Below are 23,400 nucleotides of genomic sequence, written 5' to 3'. Positions count from 1 at the left end.
TCATCCTGTGGAATAACTAATTCACAGACAGCATACGAAGATGTTCAACTAATAAAGATCTTCATTGCTGGCAAACAATATGATGCATTTGCAGATTTGCTTTCACTTGACTGCACTGTAGGTCCACAGCCACTTCATCCAAAGCTCTTGATGTTCTTAAACCTTCCTGTTACGACTCCGAGTGTAAAACCACTTCAGACAATTCAGTGCGTGAAGAAAACTGAACAATTCATTCAAACTGATTTGCGAACCAACTTAGACAGATCTGCCAAATTGTTTGATGAAGTCTTTGAACAGAATCGACTCAAAAGAGTGATTAATTTGTGAATTTAACAATAAACTACGCATTTAACAACAGAGGAACGTCGCCCAACGTAACGAAGTAAAAGTACAGTTTTTTCATTAGAAATGTACTCAAGTTAAAGTAAAAGTACCCACATTTAAATCTACACTTAAAAGTAAATTTTTTACAAAAAAATACTTAAGTAAATGTAATGAAGTAAATGTACTTCGTTACTACCCACCTCTGTGCATGTGTATATTTTGGGTTGTTTTTAACCTAATGGCTGGGTAAATATAGGACAGAACACAGGTTGGGCTAATTTTATCCAGTATAACGGGCTGAGATATATATATATATATATATATATATATATATATATATATATATATATATATATATATATATATATAAAGAATCTATGATATAGCTTATTTAGTACATACAAATTAAATAATCTAAACCAGTGGTTCCAAACCTTTTTAGCCTCAAGTACCCCCACAACCCCATCAATAAGGCTCAAGTACCCCTTAATTGACACTAAACCAAAGTAAATGCAGTGTCTATATTTTAAAGGTGCTCCAAGTGATGTTGGATGAAGTCACTTCTTGTTGATGTTCAAAGTATTGTCAAACAGAGGCTAGCTAGACCCTCCCTCCTCATCCGCACTCTAACCCCCCAAACCCCACCCCCAAATCCTTCTTGTCGGTTATTGCCTGGAACAGTTTGTTATGTTTTGTGGGGCTGGTTAGCCCAGTTTGTTTTTGTTGTCGTTTGTGGAGCCTGGGGTGTCTATAGAGACCGCATTTTTTTACAGTGTGTTCAGGGGACAGCTAGTGGATAGTGAGGAGATGTTTGCTGTATGTGGCAAACAATGTTTTGGCCTAAAAGACGCGTGACATGGCTTAGAGCACCTTTATTGCATTTTTGTATTCTGCACCTTCAGCATGGAATACGTTGCAAAAGGACTTGAAACTCACTGAATTAATCTCGCTAAATGCATTTAAATCCAAAATGAAAGACATAGAGGCAGATGCCTTAATATGTAAATGTTTTCAGATTGTAAAAATGATTTTAAATGATTTTATGAAGTGTTAGTTTTAGTTTTCTGTATTATTTTTTATATGCTGCTGCATGTCTTGGCCAGGTCACCCTTGCAAAAAAGGTTCTAAATCTCAATGGGGTTCTCCTGGTTAAATAAAGAGTTGTCACAATTACCTAATTTGCCAATTGAACCAGTTTTATTGATTGCAATTCAGACTTGAAGATAGTGGGAACATTTGAATAAGAAACACAGTGTTTGTAATTGGACATTCCAGCACTTCAAATGTTATTTTGAATATGATGACAAAACACATTATTTATTAATCCTTCAAAGATGGTCCCCATTTGTAAAACTGAAAGAGTAATATATACACAAAGAGTTACAATATAAACGGTAGATGGCGTTAGAAGAGCGCTTATTGGCTCATATTAGCAATTTCCACTCTCCAACCCATTTTGCTTTTGAATTTATAATTAGGCTAGACATTATGAAATCACTAGGTTTAAAAATCAGTCCAAATGAGGTGGTCTTCCGGTCATCTATCGCAACTCCATAACACTTGCTCAACTGGACTTTTCATAATACTAAGACTTTTGAATATATGGTTTTGAAGGTTTCCTCGAACTGTCCCCTAACAATCATCCTAATTTATACACCACCCAAACAGCAAAACTATTTTTTCTCCGAGCTTAGTGAACTGTTAACACTAGCTTGTGCTTCTTCATCCAAGGTCATCTTGCACTGTGATTTTAACATCCACATCGACACTCCCTGTTCTAATAGTACTCAATTAAAGACTGTTCTGGACTGATTTGATCTTTATCAGAATGTTAATTTCCCAACTCATACTCATGGCCACACACTTGACTTAGTTTGTACATCTGTTTTGAATGATATCTCCATCAGTGGTCTGGTTACTCCTATCTCTGATCATAACCTTATTACTTTTGATTTTACATTCCTTTGTCCAACTAAATGTATTGACAATATAACCATCTCTTATAGTAAGATCAGTTGTATTAATGCTAATACGTTTGCTGAATCTTTTGCTGCTTCTGCTATGTCTGATGTTTTTGATTTCACCTGTACATCTAAGATATTTGATTTGTGCCACTCTGCTATCGCTGACGTTTTAGACGAGCATGCTCCAGTTAGGACTAGGTCTGTTCCCTTGTCCCAATCCTCGTCGTGGTTTAATGCTGAGCTACGTGATATGAGAGCAAGAGGCAGACAACTTGAACGCCTCTTTAGGAAAACCGGTCTAACTGTACATTTTCATGTGTTTTTGGACCATGTTAAGCATTATAAAACAGCCTTGAACACACTCTTCCTATATTTCTAAAATCATTAATAGTGCAAACAATAGTCCTAAATAAATATTTATCACCGTAAACAAGCTAGTCCAGGCATCCGCACATAATGCCAGTCAACAAGAATCTGATGACTTATGCTGTTTGTTTGTTTTTTGCACCTCTTTCAGGGAAAGCTGGATGCTTTATGTGGGACATTAGGTGATGAACCGACCGCTGTATCATTTCTGAAATGATACAGAAATCCAATTCTTCTTCATGCCGGGCAGATCCCGCACCAACAATCCTTCTGAAACACTGTACCTCTGTCATTTCTGCTCCTATCTCACATCTTGTAAATATGCCCCTTATATCAGCCTCTGTTCCAGTTTCACTAGATTAGCTGCGGTTACTCCTATCCTTAAAAAACATATCCGGACCCAACTGACTTCATTAATTATCGCCCAATCTCCAATCTACTGCATGTCTCAAAAAACATGGAAAAGGTTGTTGCCACTCAGTTGTTCAAGTACGAAAGAGAACTCAATAGCCGCGTTTCCACTGTCGGGCCAGGGCCGGGCCAGGGCTTTAAGCGGCCGTGCCGGGCTAATAGCCTCGGGCCAATAGCACCGGGCCTGCGTTTCCACTGTCGGGCCAGAAGCTCCACAGCGCTTCACTAAAACACGCCCGTAACACGCCTCTCTGGGACAACGTCACACTAACCCATCATTTCACCAACAAATGGAAGTTTTATCAGAAAACTATTCAGAAATCACTGGAAACAGTGTTGAAAACAAACACGATAAAAGCGGCCGTTTGCTAGAATTTTTTTTGTTTGTTTACTTGAATTTAAAACCCAAGCATCGATGTTTTACCACAGATTTACAATAAAAAGTGATGCATTGATCATAATGAATTAATTGATGTCAAAATTGCACATTAGTCACTCAGAAATAAATTACCGTTAGGTCTATTTCACAAAAGAAAGAGGACACACTTACTTTTTCAGTCGCATCTGTTTCTTTATCATATTTACATCACATTTAGAAAAAAATGATAATTTCTACAAATATATGCCACGACCTGAGGAGCTTTAGCAATCTCTCGACTCCCATACAGATATTTTCAGTCAGAGAAACAGAGGAAGCTCCCGAAAAAAAAGTTGCTTTATTTTATGATAGTCCGGTTTAAAGAGACGTAGGCTATAAAATAAAAACATGACTGATAGCTTTTAAGATTGGTCTGATTTCTTCAAGCGTTCGCTATGTTTTTTTTTTACTATGCGTATCTTCAAGCGTTTACTATGTTTACTATGGTAACGGCTAGCGCGCATAGTCTTTTGCATCACAAACAGAAGGCATTCAAACATGAACGCGAGTTAAATTATTTTATTTTTAAGTCTTTAATGCTGACAGAATCATCCGGCGCTGCCGTCTCCCAACTGTAAACTCCTCCTCTGTTGGTAACCACTCCTCTAGCCCGAGCTGGCCCGCTTTGGCCCAAGGTATTCGACGGGCCAGAAATCCTGGCCGTTGGCCCCGAGTAAGCCCCGATCCAGCCCCGGAAGTGACAGTGGAAACGCGACTGGCCCTGGCACGCACTAGCACGGCCCGGCCCTGGCCCGACAGTGGAAACGCGGCTAATGCAGCCGAAGCACTGTCTGAAGAAGCTTTCTGTGCTTGTGAGTCATGTGTCAAGTCAAGTCAAGTCACATTTATTTATATAGTGCTTTTTACAATACAGATTGTTTCAAAGCAGCTTTACAGTGATAAAATACTGCAACAAAGTTTGTTTCTGCTGTACAGCAGAAGAAAATAGCGTCATAGTACAGCTTAAGTAAGGTCAGTGATGGTTCATTTTGTTGTAAAGAAGTTATTAATTTAGTTCATTTATACATATAGCCGCTCTGGAGAAAACAGTGATGTCATCGTCCAGCTCAGTTCATACATAGTGTTATATATAGTATATATATATTATATAACAGTTCATATATAGTGTCATACAGACAGGAGATTCACAGACAGTGAACTAGTGAGCTCTCGTTTGTGTCTTATCGCAAATGAATGATTTAAAAGCACTTGAAAGAATGATAGTGCGATCATATAATGCAATGCTAGCTAATTGATGACAGAAAAAAACAGAAGCTGCGTTAATTGCTTTAAAATGAAAAAATTAAGCGTGTTCGTTAACACGTTAATTTTGATATCCCTCATTTATATCTGTAACAGGTGCATAGGATCCAAGTTCACCCACAGTTTTAATAATAAAAGACAAAAACATTGATAATCCAGACCAGGAAACAGGAAAATAGTCCACACGAGGAAAACAACAGCAATCCAAAGTATTTGGATCAAGTATTCTCGTAAGCGTAGAATCTGCCATTTAGAATACATACGAGCGAGTCGCTCGAATGGCGGCAGTCATGTTGCGCCTACATCTTGAAAATACATTAGCCAAAGAGGGACATACCTGGAAATTCAAGCTTCGCCTTTCGCGTTTTTACACTCAGTGGCACCGTGACGAATGCGAGGGGGAGATTACTCGTGACTGCCGGCAGATTTGAAATAATACAGCCACCGTAGGAGTTAAAACGCCCTCGGAATGGGAGGGGCTAGAAAGTAATATTTAGTTGGTAGTCATAAACAATTTCACCGCTAGATGGGAGAAAATCCTACACAGTGTAGCTTTAAAAATACCCAGATTTAGATTTGCCCCAGCGGAGGACTGTGCACGCCACTGTTTCTAGCTATTTGTGTTTCAATGTTCATTTTTAGTATGATCTGTTCACAGTCCCAAAACATCTACAGTCATGGTAGAAGTTCTGTACGTTAGTTAGTAGTTAGCCGTTTGACTTGTTCTAACTGAAATGTCCACATTATTAACATTTCCTATCCATTAAATGTGCACCTTTAAACCGTAATGCAATACACTTTAATCTGGGTTTGTACAGGACTTTACATGTATGGTACATTAAAACATTTTTAACTGTGCTAAATGTTTCTGTAAATTGAATATGAAACCAGTTTCAAGCCATTTTAACCTGCGACAATCTAAAAATATTTATAGGAAGTTCTTAATTGTTTTGCACAGCATTTGACATGGCAATGGGGAGAGAAAACAGTCCTAGTTGATCAGACTTTGTTCTTTACAGGACAAACCTGAAACTCCAGTAGTGTTTAAAATGATCCTGTGAAAACAGTCTCAGTCTTACCTCTGTTTCTCTGAGAGACTCATCTTAGAGAGAGAGTGCTTTCCTCACTCCTCTGACATTACTGCAGATAAACTGCCACTGGAAACAGCTCAGCACTGGTGTCTTTGTGTTGGTGAAGACAATCAGAGGCTCAGCATGACCTGGACATGACAATGGGGCACTGAGATTAATATCATGATAGTTCAGTGGGATAAACACATGATGAAAATTTAGAACTAAAGACAAATGTTAGGCCAACAAACGATACACACACCTCAGCACTGCACTTTATCAGTAACACTGGACTCTGACTCACCATTATTCTGAAGGTTGGGTATCGTTTGGGTTTTTCCGATACTGGTGCCAAATCGATACTTTGAAAACAGTACAGGTAAACGATAAAAAAGCCTCAAAAGGATGGTGAATGAAATTCAGGAAACAGCTTTTTTATTGAATTTTTTTTAATATAAATTCTTAAAATTGAAAAATATATTAACATTTTAAAGTAGCCTACACTTAATTATATAAATATAAGTAGCCAAAAAAAAATGATTCACAATAAAGACACCTAACCCAACTACAATAATTTAACACACACTAAATAACAGTTAGGCTACAGTAGGCCTACTAATAACAGCAAAGTAGTCTGTATTCTTGTATGCTACAAACCAGCTTTAAATTTCAGCAATTCTTTTGCAGAAATATGATTTTGATTTGAGAGATATGACATTTTTTGCCTTCTCTGGCCAAATATGACACCTCTCCTGACTTACTACATGTCCTGCACAAGGTGAGCGTTATTTTAGAGCGCCCTGATCAGGATCAACCGAATGCTGGATTTCAAAAGTATGTGAAGTTCGTGGCTCTATTGTTGCTGTAAACTTGCACAACGTTCTTGAATGATTAATTTATTAGATGTATGCCAGTCTGTTGTTGTATGGACATCGACTTTACATTTTCACACTGAACATGACGCGGAACAAAACCAACTGTGATTGGTTGCGTTACATGTCAGTCAGTCCTTGGCTGATATTTTTTATTCTTAAAGGGATACTTCAGGATTTAGCATTAAGCTTTGTATCAGTAGAAAACCTGTAGTATTTTCGAATTACCATGCTTCCCTCCCTCATATCCCCCTGAGACGAGAGATTTATGTATTTTTTGTCTGGAAAAAATCCTCCGATGACGCAAAAATCGTAATTTTGCGTCATCGGAGGATTTTTTGGCCAGAGGCTAAAGACTACAGCCAGTAGGAGGAGCTGTTCCGCATGTCTTCAACCCGCCCATAGAGGGTGTGATCTCACTCACAGAATGTACAATCAGTGTCAGCCGTCTTTTATTTGGAAGCTAATCTATCAGGTTCTTATTCTGTGGAGAAAGCTGAGTAGTAGGGGTTACCATACATCCTCTTTTTCCCGGACATGTCCGGCCGTCGAGATCGTCCAAAATGTCCGGGATTAGGCTTTTGCTTTCTGCAGTCGCCATTCATTGTTTACATGCACACCTTTTGTTTCAATCTAACTGAATTCATTCCGATTGGTGAATCTGAATGTAGTGTTTACATGAACGCTAAACAAGTGATCGGTTGATGTGCGTTTTACCATTGCTAAGAAAATACCCGCTCCTCCGTGAGAGATACGAGACCAGTGCGTCTCACAGGTGTCTCTCATCAGTAATCACGCCACCGGCCTCACGCCGTTCTCCCGCGGCCCTTAGCCTCGTCCTGCTCGCCACAGTAAACATAATGAATGGCGACTGTAGAACGCAAAAGCCGAACCCCAGACATTTTGTGCGATCTCAAAAACCCGGGCGAGATCTCACTAGTAGCTTAGCTTTGTTGTTTACAACTGCTCTCTAACCGGTAGGCGTGGCTTGGGAGTGGCCACCTAGGGCAGCGAAGCAAGTGCATTCTGGGAGTTGTTGTCTTTCATCCACATGAGCCAAAAATACATTTTCTGGCTTTTCTCAGTCTAGAAAGCTCCAAATTCAAAAATAATTTCACATTTCTACTACATAAATGACCCAATTTAAATACACATTCATCTTTCCAGAGGTGAAGTATCCCTTTAAATACATGCAAGTGAATGTGTTTGTCATTTAAGAAACCTATAATGATCATGATTCCTGCTAGTTGATCTATAACTTACAATGGGCATATTGTGTGACATATACGCACTGCAGTTTAGAGAATTGTATCTGTCAGATTTAGCCTAGAACATGTCAATTCATCCACTTCTCCCGAAATACATTAAATAAGTGGCCAGTGAAATGAGAGAAGAATAGAGTAAATTTTATAGTTACCTACACAATGTGTATCTAAACATGTCATCAATTTATAATTGAATGGATTATTATTGACGCTTCCTAGACATCACTGTGTGTTTTACAAACTACTGAAATTGCTCTGGGTTGTGGATGCTGAAAGAGTATCTGTGTAGACTAGGGTTTTCACGATACCAAAATTCCAGTAGTAGTCTGTACCAATACCATTACAATTTTATAGTTCTCTGTACCAATTTCAGTACCACAGCAAAATCTGTTGGAATCATGTAACATTACATTTATGTAACGCAACAACTCAAGGTAAATCTTCTGGATGGGGATTCTGCAAGGTTGGCCAGAGATGCAAAGGGCTTGACCTGATGAGTGCACTTTCTCTTCTAACGTGGACCCTTCTTCTGCTTCCAGATCCAACAAGGGTTTTAAAACAACTAGGGGTGTAAGAAAAAAATCAATACACTTGAGTATTGCGATATTTTATTTTGCAATACTGTATCGATTTTCTAAAACGCAATATTGATTTTTTTTTTTTTTACGTCCAAAAATATTCATGGTAAGACAGTGGTTCACGTTTATGTTGTTTAAATCCCTACCACTAGATGGCTATGCTGAGACGCACCACTAGTGTCCTCGCCAGGCTCGCCGAACGGTGCGTGTCCACTGGCGCGGAGTGAGCGTTTTCAATTCATTCCTATGGAAGTCGAGCTTCATGCTCGCGCAGTGCATTTTGGGATTGACAGCGGACCGGAGAAAGCGTTGAGAGCGACCGAGAGCGTCAAAAGGTTGGGCAGTTTATGCAAATATCAAGCGAAAAACGCGGTCGGCAGCCAATTGCTGTGAGGTTCGGGATGTGACGTCTGTTTTGAGAGTTTAAAAATATGCTAATTGTGCTGGAGTTTATGCTGGATTTAGTGCGTAAATCATTTTGTTTACAAATTAGACGCTTTGCAGTTGTTATATATATGTTAAAGATTTTATTTTGGATGTGTTTATTGTTATTATATTGGCTGGGTTTATAAAAGTTTATAAAATTGAAAGGATCTTTGCTTGGTGCATTTGGAAACAAAGCTTGTCTATTTCTAAATGTAATCACGTGCATCGCTGATGATTATACTGTCCATGTGTTGAAAAAAACTTAGATTAAACACACTCGTAACAGACACACCCCAAAGCGGATACGTTATAGCGGCACTAAACAGAGTTTTGCCGCTGTAGTGGACACGCACCGTTAAGGCCTCATTATGCTTCTGCGTCAACTCCACGGCGTAGCTACGCCGTCACTCCTACGGCATCGTGGCCGCTTTATGGTTCTGCGTCGGGTTGCGTTGCATCACGGTGCTTTTCACCGCCAGAACGCTAGGGGGGTGTGTGGTTCGCGAATCTCTTTGCTAGTTTGTTTTGGTTCCGTGCGGAGAAGAAGGAGTAAGAAGAGGGTATGTAGTGAACTTTTATAATTATTGCCCCAAATTTCTATACAATAAGTTAAATAGGGCAAAACCAGTGAACAATACAACATATATAGTGCATTATATTCCAAGACATTTAACTTTATTAATTATAGAAATACTTTTAAATACTTTACCTTGTATGTATCTGATGTGTGGTTTCCAGCTTAATTTACTATCAATAGTTATTCCCAAGAATTTAATTTCTGACACTATTTCTAATGCAACACCATCAATACTTAATAATATTTCTGTGTTTTCTTTATAATTACCAAACAAGTATAATCTGACCAATCACAGCCCTTGCGGTCTGCGTCGCCTCGACGCGTAGTTACAATTTTTTGGAGGTGCACGTCGAGCTACGGCGGAGGGGTCGGAGAGGGGTTCGCAGCGACGCAGAGGAGTCTGCGGGGGTACGCCGTCGATTTGACGCAGAAGCATAAAACAGGCTTTAAGCTGCGTTCACACCAAACGCGAATAGAGCGTCTGGCGCGAGTGATTTCAATGTTAAGTCAATGCAAAGACGCATTTATGCGCGTCTTGAGGTCCTGCGGCACGAATGAGGCATTTAGCGCCGCGCTAGACGCTAATTCGCCTCATTCGCGCGTCCAGTTCTTAAAATCTATTATCACATAAAAACTTGATTTCAATATATGACACATTCATTTTGTTCACTTTCATCCACTTTCATTTTCGTCCAGTTCACGTTGTTGTTTTGTATTGTGACAGGGGCTATGTATTTTCTTTTATTATGGCCTACTTGAGCATATAAAAATTTGCTCACTATATTGAATCGTGACCCATGTATCGTGATACGTATCGTATCGCCAGATTCTTGCCAATACACAGCCCTAAAAACAACTGTCACCCCTTTTGTTGGATACGGAACCACAAATAGACGGATTGTGCTGTGTTTTTAACAATAATGAACGGTATTGTACTGCTTATTCTGGTGTGCTCCTCTCTGCCTCAGGTCCAATTTGGTTATTACAGTATTTTTAATGGTTCACAGACACTCGTCCATTTTAACCATTATATCTTATAGACCCTAACTGTACGTACACACCGTCACCTACTGGAGCTTCCAAAGTTACCGGAAGTCATTCATTTTCAATAGAAGCTGGCTTCTCTCAGCTGCAAGGAGTGTCAAATCCATCAGTGTCGCGTTTTGGGTGTTTTGAGCGACCAGAGCGTCAATCAGAAAGTTGAAAGTAGCTCAACTTTATGGTAATGAGCTATGTGGTAGATTTTTCCCTAAACCTAACTATCTGGGGCGTCTCCAAATCGACACCCAATTGATTTTATTACCTGAGGCGTCTCCAAATCGACACAAGGGCTGCACGATTTGGGGAAAATTTCATATTGCGATAATAGAGGTCAATATTGCGATTGCAATTGCGATATGCGATATAATAAACAAATGGTTTCATGAGTCAACTTGCTTGGTTCTCAAGGAAAATAAATGCACACACAGATTAGTAATAATCTGCCTAAAGAAAAAAGTTCTTTAGTCAAGAGCAGTGAGTGGCTACTGTGTACTGTCCCTTTAAGACCTGCCGCTGCTGTCAGAGACGCGGATCTCACACGCGCCTCACAAGTCATCACAATTCTTCACGTTCATCATAAGACTACTCTTATGTTATGAAGATACTCGACAAAAAGACATTTTGGCACAATTTTGTGTGTTATTGTTCGTTAAAGCTCGAAAGAGAACTGTATTCTGGCATGCTGTTTTGTGCGCACGCACGATATTAGTGCGAGTCTTATTAGTGTGTGTCACAGTCAGGACATTCACAGGCAGCGCGTTCATTTTGGCATACATGTGTGTTCGTTCTACCGCGAAAGAGAACTTGATACAGGCGCGCTGTCTGTGCGATACTGGCGCGCTTCTATTTGTGGCTCGTGTCGTGTGTATGTGTGTGTGTGTGTCAGGAGGACATTCACTGACAGCGTGTTCTTTTTTGTCTTATCGCGCATGAATGGTTTAAAAGCATTTGCATGAATAGCGGGATCATGTCCAAAGGATGCCAAAAATTAACAGATGCTGCGTTAATTGAGCAAATTTGTTTATTTAATATAAATTGAATGATTTATATATGTGTTTAATACTGTAAGGAACATGCGGGGAGTAAAATGTTAATGATTGTAGTAGTTTATGTATGCGCATTTAACAGGCTAAACGTGAAGTGTTTCTCCAGTGTAGCCGTATGCTAGCTGTGTCGTGGATCGAGGTTAAAGCGTGGTGGTAATGTAACACCGCAGCCTCCATTTTCTCTGTGTGTATTCGTTTTATATCATAGGGATAAGGTAAAAGTGCTATTGTTGAAGTTTAAGAAAAATTTGTGGTTAATGTGAAGAGGCAAAATAGTTTATATTAGGGCTGCACGATAAATCGCATGAGATTGTTATGCGCATCTCGTCAGTAAAGACGGTTCCTTGATTAGTAGTAAATCGCCATCACCTGCTTTCAGATGGAGCGGCATTTACTACAAAGAGCCATAGTTAACTGACAAGCTGAGCCATATCGCATTAATTATCATGCGATATGGCTCAGCTTGTCAGTTAACTACGGCTCTTTGTAGTAAATGCCGCTCCATCTGAAAGCAGGTGATGGCGATTTACTACTAATCAAGGAACCGGCTTTACTGACGAGATGCGCATAACAATCTCATGCGATTTATCGTGCAGCCCTAGTTTATATGTTTAAGTGCAACACTACTACTGAGGGTAAAATGTTAAGTGTATTCTGAATTAATTATAACTATAAAACAGCAGTATTTAGCATTACAGAATATTTGCCATTGCGCTGTTTATTTTCTAAACACTTTACAGGGTTAAGTTAAATCTATTTTTGTTTAAATAATCTGTTTTATTAAATGTACTGTTTCAAGGTTATGTGCCAATACTGTTTTAAAGGTCCCGTTTTTCCTGTGTTTTTGAAGCTTTGATTGTGTTTACAGTGTGCAATATAACATGTTGTAATTATATAATTTGTGTTTATGTTTCACGTGTAAAAAAACAGTATTTTTCACACAATTTACTTATCTGTATACCGCTGTTTTCACTGTCCGAAAAACGGGCTGATGACTTCCTTGTTCTATGAAGTCCCTCCTTCAGAAATACGTAACGAGTTCTGATTGTGCCAGCAGTTCCTGTGTTGTGATTGGACAGCAGCTCAGCGCATGTTCCCGGAAAGGTCACGCCTCTTACCATAATGTGGAGATGCATGCGCTCAGTGTTATTGTAAACATGTCTTTAATATTACCTTATCAATCTGAGCCGGAATCAGACCCGGAGAACATAGATGAAGAGGATCGATTAGAACCTGTTCAAGCACGACTTTTGCAGGATGTTTCACAATGGTAAGCTGTTTATTTAGTAGTTGTCATACGTTTACGTTTGGCTGTTACCTTGAATTGGTTAAATTGTAATGTTAACCCTTTAGGCACCAGAGGTGTTTTCCTAAAACGTTCGATTTTGACATCTTAATTTCAAAATGCTATATCTTAAAAGTGATAAAAGATAGAGACTTTCTGTAAATTAGAGAAAAATTAAGGATGATCCAAAGTTTATGTAGGGATTACATTTTCCCATCTAATTTGCATATTATGACGTCATATGGTGGCGGCCATCTTGGATTATAGAATTTTCATGAAAAGTCACGTTTAAATGATAAAATGCAGCACTTCTTCCCCCACCATGTCCCTCACCTCACAATGTCCCTCACCTTCTGTATGCTATATTGCACAATACTGAATGCTCAGGTAAATAGTAAGTAGTAAACAAACTGTGTAAATCATTACTAATAAATGGTAGAAACAAACCGAATGCATGTAACGGTTGGCCTTTTGCTGTAGAGATTTTCCATTTACTACATACATTGGCCAAGTACTCAAAGCTGGCATTCCCATCAGCTTGCGATAGACTATGCATAATAGCCCCTCTGCCCCGTGTCACACCGCCTCTGCTCCTGCTACGAGCAGCGCGCACACAGCTCGGACTACTGTCATTGTCATTGCGACTCCCCACCCTGCCTCCACGTTGCCCCCTAACTGTCCTATGAATACTTCGACCTCGTCTAACATACCCAGTGGCATTAGACAAAGTCTCAACCACAATACTGTCGCCGCGATTGCGGAGAGGCACACGGTCAGAAGACAAAGTTACATGGCTAGCGCGGTAAAAATCTCCCGCCTCGTTCCCCACAACACTAACACGCCTGCTAACTTCACGATGAACACTCCGACCCCGGGAAACATTGTTCCCACCACTGACATTGGGCAAAGGACCATCTATATTGGGCTAAGGATTCACCGTTTGTGCTTGGTGTAGGGCTATACTTTCACTTTCAGAATCACCGTCATCTTCTGAAGGCAGATATTCCCCTTCAGAATCAGGGTCCGCGAATAGAAGACCCAACACTTCATTGCGGGTAAGCTTTATTGATGCCATTAGATAATAATAATAATAATAATAATAATAATAATAATAATCTAATGCAAATACTCGCTGACGTTGACAATATTGCTCTGATAAAATGGCTCACTCTTACACTAGCTCCGCTTTTGTTCGCACTGATTCAATGCGCTCTAGCTCGAAGATTTTGTATAGAAGCATGACTTTTTTTGAGTCGGGGATGAAGTATAACATGTCTGCCATCTAGTGGAGGGGAGGTCGAATGAAATTTGACACCCTATTTGACAAAATCGGCCGTTTTATTCAGTGCCGCATCTTGTCGAGTAAACTCAACCGTGGCGCCTAGAGGGTTAAATGTAACAAACTGTTATAAAAGCTTGTGGTATATGGTTTTGTCCATCTGTCGAATTAACGATGGTGTTGTTGAATTTTTTAAATAAGTGCATTGTTTATTCCTACCTTAGTTACACGTGAGCACGAGTTTTGATTAGTAATATATGTTTTATAGGTGTACATGTGGTAACTGTGACAAAATGCCAATGGAGGTTGAAAACATCTGCTGCAAAGAAATACAAAAAGTACTGTAACACCTCCTAATTAAATATTTTTTTGTTGTGTATAGTTCTTTTGAAATTGTTTTTAGAGATGCACCGATTACAATTTTCTAGGCCGATTCCGATTTCCAATTTTTCATTGAGTTTGACCTGCCGATACCGATTTTAGCCGATTCCGATTTAATTTTTTTCTAACCACTTTACAGCACACACAAATATTTATTTTCAATCTTTTCTTTAACCCTTTCACGCGTAAGTTTAAAATATTCTAACTGACACCCCCACCACCAGAGTGAGCTTTCTCAAGGCGAACGTTCCCTTTAATGTTTCCATGGCGACGCGTCACGCGATACACCGCAGCCACAATAATACTGTATGACAGATGTGTCGCTTTTATTTTAGTCTAGATGGAAATAGGGGTCCACGCGCACCCCCCGGCTTTTTTTATGCCACCTGATTTTTTTAAATCTTTAAAGTGTCTATTTTCAGAATCTGCCAGGTACCAAGCTGAAATAATGTCCCAAAGGCTTCATTTTTAACCCTTTGCTGCACCCGACCGGAACCCGAAAGATAACAATTTTTTATAGAAAGTGGCTTAACATTTGAAGTAAACAACATACAGAGACAAATTAACACATTTTCCCATACAATTCTGACCCCAGGAATTTAATGGAATGGTTATTTTTGACATTTGACAACATATTGACCCTATTTCTGGACAAAAAATAGCAAAAAATGGCCAAAAATGTGTAGAGGATCAACTATATTTTCGTTTTCTGAAGTGCATAGGGTGATTTTTTTTTTTTTTCACAAACTTATGTCTTTATCATTCAAGTGTCTATTTTAAAATTAAATTGGGTACCAAGCTGAAATAATGTCCAAAATGGTTTATTTTTAACCCTTTGCACCAAACCCGAAAAATCTAATGTGATATAAAGTGCCATAACTTTTGATGTAAACAACTCACAGAGACAAATGGACACATTTTTCCATACAATTCTGACCCAGGGAAATTGTTATTTGTTCAGTTTTACAACATCTTGATCATCTATGGTCAAAAACAGCACAAAAAAAAGCTAATTTGACACCATTTTTATTTTACTAATAGCAGCCTGAAATGGGGTTTATTTTAACCTTTTACTGCACCTATCCTGAACCTGAAGAAATTGAAAATAGCTTTACTTTTGAAGTAAACAAAACAAAACAAAACAAAGCAACTTAACTTAAAAAAATTCCTAAAAGGTCCAAAAAGTTGACTAACTGCCAGTTTGGGAATGTTGGGGCTTTGCAGTTGCCAGTTGGTGGCCGTTGGTTGGTACCTACAGATCGCCATCTTCCACTGCTCTCTCTTTTGGAACAATTTCAGTACGTATTTGAAACTATAATTAAGATATACCTTTGTAGTCATAACTAAGTCATAAGTCATTTTTCAACAGTTTTTACTATAATCACAGGCTTTCGGAAAGCGAGAAGCTATCATATCTGCACAGTATCCAATATATGAGACTCTGTTAAGCAGCCAGTTCACCATACCGCATGATGGATATTTGTGAACAGATTCCATTAACATTAGAGGACTTGCCTTTGGATACAATTGGCTATCACCAATACTGCTATAAAAGCTTTACAGGGAAAATAGTGTCAAAGGCTTCTACATCTGGAGAATCATCATCATTGAAAAAGGACTCTCTGCGCCATGTCAAATCTCTGTCAATTCAATCTGAAGGAGCTCCAAGAAGGTGTTCCTTCTTGTTTCCCAATCATTGCTTTTTCTGTGACAAAGCAAAATCCAAGTTCAAGGGCAAGACTGAAGAGCTTACAAAGTTTCAGAGTTGGAAACACAAGGAACTAGCCTGGAAAGTTATTGAACCTAGGGCACAGGAATTAAAGAAAGGGACTCTTTATCGCAAGGTGTAGGACAAGGACCTTTTTGCAATGGAAGCTAAGTATCATCTATCATGCAGAAACAACTTCAACACAGAGTTCCAAACCCATGAGCATGGAAGGGAGAGAGCAGAAAAGGCAGCAGACAACATTGACAGCCTGCAGGCCCAGAAGATAGCAGCACATAACAAGTCGTATTGTGTGGTAAAGGATTACATTCTTAGGAATGTGATTGAATGCAAAGAGGTTGTCCAGCTAAGACCCATGTGCAACTTGTACATGAAGACATTGGAAAATAACGGCCATTGGAATCGAGAACGGTCACTTCATATTGCATAGCTAATACGCAGTGGGAAACTCCTTTCCTCGAGAATATTGAAGCTAATAATTTTAAACGCAGTGCAGCTGCACAGCGAACACAGCAGAGTGTCTAGCTCGCCCATTGGCTGTGCTGCGGCAACTGCACAACCTTTGGCCAAGCGCCTCTGACGCGCGACCCAATCAGATGACTTGGCGCCCAACACGTCAGAGTGCACCTAAATGGGCGTGGCCTTAGTCTATAAAGGAAGCCTATTCTGGCCAAATAGCTAATTTAAATTGACTTAAGTGACAAATCCCAACAGATTGTAATAGCCTGCCGCGCTACGCAATACTCGTTCCTTTACTCTCAGGGAACCGAGGTTACGTTAGTAACCGAGTACGTTCCTTTTCGAGATCAGTCACTTCGTATTACGTAGCTAATACGCAGTGGGGACGCAATGTAAAATGCCGCACTATTAGCAAGTGGCTGCATACAACTGGATCCTAGGGAAGCACCCCGAGGCTCACAGAAACAAGCCATAACAAACCCCAACATAGTGACAGTAACCAGACGTGAGTCGGGTTTGATGAATAAGGGGCTGGAGTATAAGAGCCGGGCTCGCTCCGAACATAAGTCCCAGGACAATTGTGCTAATGGACAGTAATAGGTAGACTGATAAGATCGGACCCTATAGCTGGAGTACTGACGATGCAGCGGCCATGAGACCGAGAAGCCTCTGAAACTTCCTGAGGGGCATGCACGCACCTACCCTGAAGGACCCCTTATAGAAAGAGCACACTCTGGTGTGAGCCGCGCTCTCATAATTGTAGAGTCGATAAACTGTGCCCAGAAAGATTACGTTCTGGCTGGGTAACAGTTTGCTCTTGGAAAAATTTACCCTGAGCCCCAGGCATTCCAATAGCTGAGGAGCATGGATCTGTGTGTCAATAATTCGGTTTTCGACTGATACATAATGAGCCAATTGTCGAGATAGTTCAGCACGCGCACTCCGTTGCCTCAGGGGAGAAAGCGCTGCGTCCATGCACTTTGTGAAAGTATGGGCTGCTAGAGACAGACCGAATGGTATGACCGTGTATTGATAAGCCTACCCCTCGAAGGCGAATCTCAAGAATGGCCTGTGATGGGGCGTTATCTGAATGTGAAAGTTAAGCCCAATTTATACTTCTGAGTCAAACTTACGCCGTAGCTACGTCGTAGGCTGTTTAGCGCTTACCCTTCGGCGTACCCTGACGAGCACCTCTCCAAAAATGTAACAACGCGTCAATTCTACAACGATGCAGAAGTATAAATTAAAACCAACGCCTTGCCTACAATGTAGAGGCTCCGGCGTAGGTCCGATGCAGAAGTATAAATTGGGCTTAAGCGTCTTTCAGATCCACCGTAAAAAAAACAATCCCCTGGGTGAACCTGCACGAGGATTTGTTTGGTAGTTTTCATTCTGAACGGCCATCTCATGAGAGCTTTGTTCAGATGTCTCAGATCTAGAATGGGGCGAGTGCCACCGTCCTTTTTTGGTACAAGGAAGTACGCGGGGGGGGGGACTAATTCTATCGGCCTTTTTTATAGCAGATTTTGTACTTAGGTGAGAAGCACGTGAGCCACGCCGCTTCTCACCGAGGTCTGGATGACCGCCTGAAACTGTGAGGGTCTGTGAGGGAATTGGAGCGAGTAACCTCGCTTTATAATGTACAAAACCCATTTCGACACTCCAGGGATGGCTTGTGAACCGCTCTGGATCTCCAGCCAACAGCAGTGGGCGGACATAGATGGGCGGCAACTGCTTCTTTGAGCAGAGGCAGCTTCTCATAACCTTTTTCTGCTGCACTGTCAACAGAGGAGAGCGTGGCAGAAGTAAAAGCGCTCGTACGCGCTGAGTACGGTGCACGCCATGATTTCGTGAGTTCGTCGTGGACCTCAGGGAAAAAAGGCGCTGGCTTGTGACGGGGGCCTGCTGGTGCCCAGGCAGAAACCATCCATCCAGCCTGCTTCTGGGTGGCTCCTCAGGCGAGGCCCATTCGAGACCAAGGTCTGAAACGGCCGCAGTGAGGATACGCAGCATCTCAGCGTCCAAATTAGTTCCGGTAGCAGCAGCGCTAGCACCAGACTGTGAGAAGGCGGGGTCAACCGAGCCCGTCCACTCTTCCTCAGACGCAGCAGTCAAGGCTGTCGTCGTGTTCTTCGTGCGATCCGCCAAAGGAGACGAGACCTGCCGCTTGAAGGGAGAGGGGTGTTGGTCTGCCTGAGTGAACAGGACCAGCGAAGAAGACTGAGATGGAGAAAGTGAGTGAGAAAGCAACGGTGTCGCCGTCTCGAAAGAGAGCTAGCCGCGGGTCCGCACCGTTGAGATGGGCAGGCTCTTGCAGTGAGAGCAGCCTGCGGCAGAGAGTGCAGCTTCAGTGTGGGTGGGTCCCAGGCACGTGGCGCACTCCGAGTGTCCATCTTCCTTGTGTATGCGTGCTCCGCACAAGGTGCACGAGGGGCGAGGCATTTGAAACAACATTCGCTAAATTTGACGCTTTTAGAACTTAGTGTCCCAGCGGCGAACACAACAGTAGCAGTAAAAGTATATAGCGTTTTTCTCGCCGGATTGCCTCAGGAGAGCAGCGACAGAAGAGAGGCGGCTTCGAGGTGAGTTGAAGGCACTGTCTAGTGTCTACTGTATGCAAGGCTTGCTCTAGCTGTTATTGCTTGTTTCGACGGCGAAAGCTTTAGAGGAGGTCAGAGACGTGAAGAGTTGCTGAAGGAGATAAAATCTGCTATTTGGTTAAACGTTGTGCCTGGGGCATTTGTAACACAGATATGCGTTTCCCAGAGAGGTTGGAGGGGGGGTGTCCGTTTTTTTCCCTTCCCAAAACCGAAGTCAAATCCTGACAAATGTCGTCTTTGGATTAAACTGTGTGGACGTCCTCACAGTCAGCTAAACCCCTCAAGGATCAACAAGTACACTTTTGTGGTAAATTTTGCTTTTAACCTTACTGTGAAGTTATACTAGTTAGACAGCTTTATGCTGTTTTAGGTTATGATTTCGGTTCTCTACCCTAATTAATGAAGAATCAAGGTGCTAGCAAGCAAGCTTATAGCGATAGTTTAGTTATCACGTAAGTCAGGATTGTATGTTTTGACTAGCGGCTGGATGTTAGCTAACTTTGTTATTCAAGATACAAACACCTAACGTTAATGTTACAGACAGATGTTGTGGTAGTTTTTAAGGTGACTAACGTTACCGCCACGTGTTGCCCAGATGAAGTTGTCGGACGTAACAACAGTAACTAAAGAGGGCGAAGCTTAGCCAAAGGTGAATTCCGGTCACCAGCCGATCAATCGGTGCATCTCTAATTGTTTTCATCCAAACAATTTTATATAAATACACCAGTCTATGAAATACACTTTATTTTCACCATGAATATAGCCTTAAAAGCTGCCATGTTGTGTAAAAGAAATCATTGCCATGCATTACAATAATTTATTTATTAAAAGTTGAATGTTACGTGACTGCACATTAAATTATTACACTCTACAAACGCAACTCTTCCTCTTCTCTGTGGGAGCGCAACAAGACCACGCCCCTTTTTTTGTGTATTCCTGTGGGCGGAGGTTAGTCAAACAACTATTCTAGTGACGTCATTAAAGCAGGAAGTAGAGGGATGTAGTCCAAACCGGCCGTTCCCTGTAGGCTTTGAAAGGGGACTTCTGTTAAATAAAATATCTCGCTTGGCATTGAACTTTGAGCTTTATAATTTAACAGGTATTATTTATGCTCTAACAGCAACATTACACACTAACTAAAGTTTGAAAAATTGGATCACGAAGAACAGGACCTTTAAGATGCTGTAAACATGTTTTGATATATTTTTGGTGACTCACTTTAAAGGTTAACTCATGTATTTTAGTAATATGGAGTTATAACTGACCAGCTGATATTTTTCCTAATTGTGTAGTTTCTCAGAGGGACATTATTATGTCGTGCAAAGAACATGCTTAAGTGTGATACTGTGTCAACATGGTATTATGCTTAGAGGACGACCGATTCATCGGTTTTGCCGATTAATCGGCACCGATAGTTGATTGGTGGAACTATCGTTATCGGCAAAAATACATACCGATAGTTATTCCTGGTTGCGTCCGTTGCTGGAGCGGAGCGCGCGCTGTCATTCATTACACAGTAAGAGAGAGCTGAGAAGCGTCTGCTGGCATCATGCAGTACAAGAGCGGCCTCTAGAGGTGTAATAAAAACTATCACTGATGCCTCGTGTTGTTTATTTCAACACGTGATTCTGCGTGCTGCACTGAGAGCACACGCTGCGTGGAGAGCGCTGACATTAGATGCGCGTTTAAAGCACCGACAGCTAAAAGGTATGTATACAGTACATTTTGTCATAACATTATAAAATGATTAATTTGTTGACTAAATGCTGCATTAGTAGAGAAAGAACAGCACAACAGTATGTTTGTTTGCCTTCGAGGCTGAGAGGACGCTAACATTAGTAGTACCTCAAGCGGTTAAAACACTGACAAAAATAAACGTAAGTCCGACCCGAATGTTTAATGTCACAATTGTTACCATGTATTTGCATTAGTTTATATCCAGCTGGTCACTTTTATGCATTAAATATGCAGAGAAGTTGCATATTTAAAGCTAGAGACGTAATATAGCAAACTGATGTTCATACAGCCGACAGAAACATATAAACAAATCAGAAAAGCATTCGATTTCGGTTATTTTTTCATCATCACTTTATCAGTGATTTCAGGCCTAAAAATATTTTTATCACATTCATCTAATCTTTCCTAACGATCCGCTAGCTGCCCACCCCATAAGCATGCTGTCAAAAAAACGTCTCTGTAGGCAGCCTAGGCTCTGAGATCTGCACACAAAAACAATTGGTTTCACCAACCACTCAAAACCAAAATAAATAGTGTTCCAACCAATCACGACAGGGGGAGGGTGTTGTGAGGTTTTGAGCCAGCTTCTTCTTCAGCTCTGACTTCGCGTGCAGCCATGCACAAGCACAAAACCTCACAACACCCTCCCCCTGTCGGTGATTGGTTGGAATCAATGATACCACCTTTAATACATATTTTGTTATTTTGATTAGATAATCATCAAGTGTTTATAAAATAGAAGCAAAAGTGTGAGACTATACATGTAATATTTATGTCATTTCAATGCTCTGGCATTGTAGATATTTAAAGTTGGCCATCTTTAAGCATGACTGTTTGGATTTATATGAAATTATAACACTTACAATACAATTCCATATGTAACATTAACTAAGGTTAATAACTGCTGTATAAGGAAGGATTGTTCATTATTTGTTAATTAACATGTACTAATACATTTTTAAATTAAGGTTTTTATTTGTTAACCATAGTTAATGCACTATCAAACTAACATGAATGATCAAGGTGTAATTGAATTGCTCAAATATTATACCGATCAAATTTTGTTACTTTTTTATTCATTAAGTTGGCTTGAAAAAGAACAGTTTAACGGTGACATTTTGAATGTAACTGGTTTTATTTGTTATTTAGAGTATTACTTTTTGTTTCAGTTTGAATGAATGTCTTTTATTGACTTCAATATTTATTCATATTATATATTTATTTCATTTATCATGTTTTCATGGTTCAATACAGTTTTATTATTTTTATAATAAAGTTCAGCACTGTTTTACTTGGAGTGTTATGTTTGTTTTTATCCCATATCAATTTGAACAACTATTGGTTGATTAATCAGTTATCGGCAAGTATGGCCCAACCTAGCTATCGTTATTGGTAAAATCCACTATCGGTTGACCTCTAATTATGCTGTTCATGGTAAATACATTACAACATTGGACTTGACTGAAGCTATATCGTGTCCGTGTCGTACTTACTATTTCCTCTTTTACAGAGGCGTAACATAGGCCTACAGCCTACCAAAGTTAAAGGGATACTTCACCTCTGGAAAGATTAATGTGTATTTAAATTGGGTCATTTATGTAGTAGAAATGTGAAATTATTTTTGGATTTGGAGCCTTCTGGACTGAGAAAAGCCAGAAAATGTATTTTTGGCTCATGTGGAAAGACAAACAACAACTCCCAGAATGCACATGCTTCGCTGCTCTACAAGGCCACTCCCAAGCCACGCCTACCGGTTAGAGAGCAGTTGTAAACAACAAAGCTAAGCTACTAGTCTCCGCGAGTCTGCCCGGGTTTTTGAGATCGCACAAAATGTCCGGGATTCGGCATCGGATGTCGCCATTCATCATGTTTACTGTGACGAGCAGGACGAGACTAGGGCCGCGGGAGAACGGCGCGAGGCCGGTGGCGTGATTACTGATGAGAGCCTGAGAGACGCACCGGTCTCGTGGGCTATCTCTCATGGAGGAGCGGGTATTTTTTTCATCAATGCTAAAACGCACATCAACCGATCACTTGTTTAGCGTTCATGTAAACACTACATTCAGATTCACCAATCGGAATGAATTCAGTTAGATTGAAACAAAAGGTGTGCATGTAAACAATGAATGGCGACTGCAGAAAGCAAAAGCCAAATCCCTTTTGACCCATTCTGTTTGAAGTCATTAATAACAAAACACGAATGAATGAGAAAGAAAAGAGCAGGATGTGCTTTATATTGAAAAAAAATATTAAAAGCGTGATAAGTCGCGAAAGAGAACTGAATTCTACTGACAGGATGCTGTGCGCTCGCT

At 40.5% G+C, this 23,400-nt stretch overlaps 2 protein-coding genes across 5 annotated transcripts in view; both read right to left on the bottom strand.

Moving 5' to 3' along the window:
- The window catches only part of LOC311304235 (uncharacterized protein), an 807,935-nt gene that overhangs the window by 109,156 nt on the left and 675,379 nt on the right, over positions 1–23,400 (bottom strand). The window lies entirely within an intron of this gene.
- LOC311304239 (protein NLRC3-like) overlaps positions 1–23,400 on the bottom strand; it is a gene marked incomplete at its 3' end in the record, with an annotated part of 98,395 nt that overhangs the window by 56,638 nt on the left and 18,357 nt on the right. Inside the window, exon 2 of the mRNA XM_084431157.1 lies at positions 5,826–5,965. Within this exon, the coding sequence (XP_084287283.1) occupies positions 5,826–5,848 (23 nt within the window). The 5' untranslated portion in view covers positions 5,849–5,965. The remainder of the gene's footprint in view (positions 1–5,825; positions 5,966–23,400) is intronic.

Source organism: Rutilus rutilus, assembly GCF_951802725.1.
Source record: "Rutilus rutilus genome assembly, chromosome: 14".
NCBI lineage: Eukaryota > Metazoa > Chordata > Actinopteri > Cypriniformes > Leuciscidae > Rutilus > Rutilus rutilus.
The sequence above is the reverse complement of the archived record's forward strand: the minus strand, read 5'-3'. Positions and strand labels throughout refer to the sequence as shown.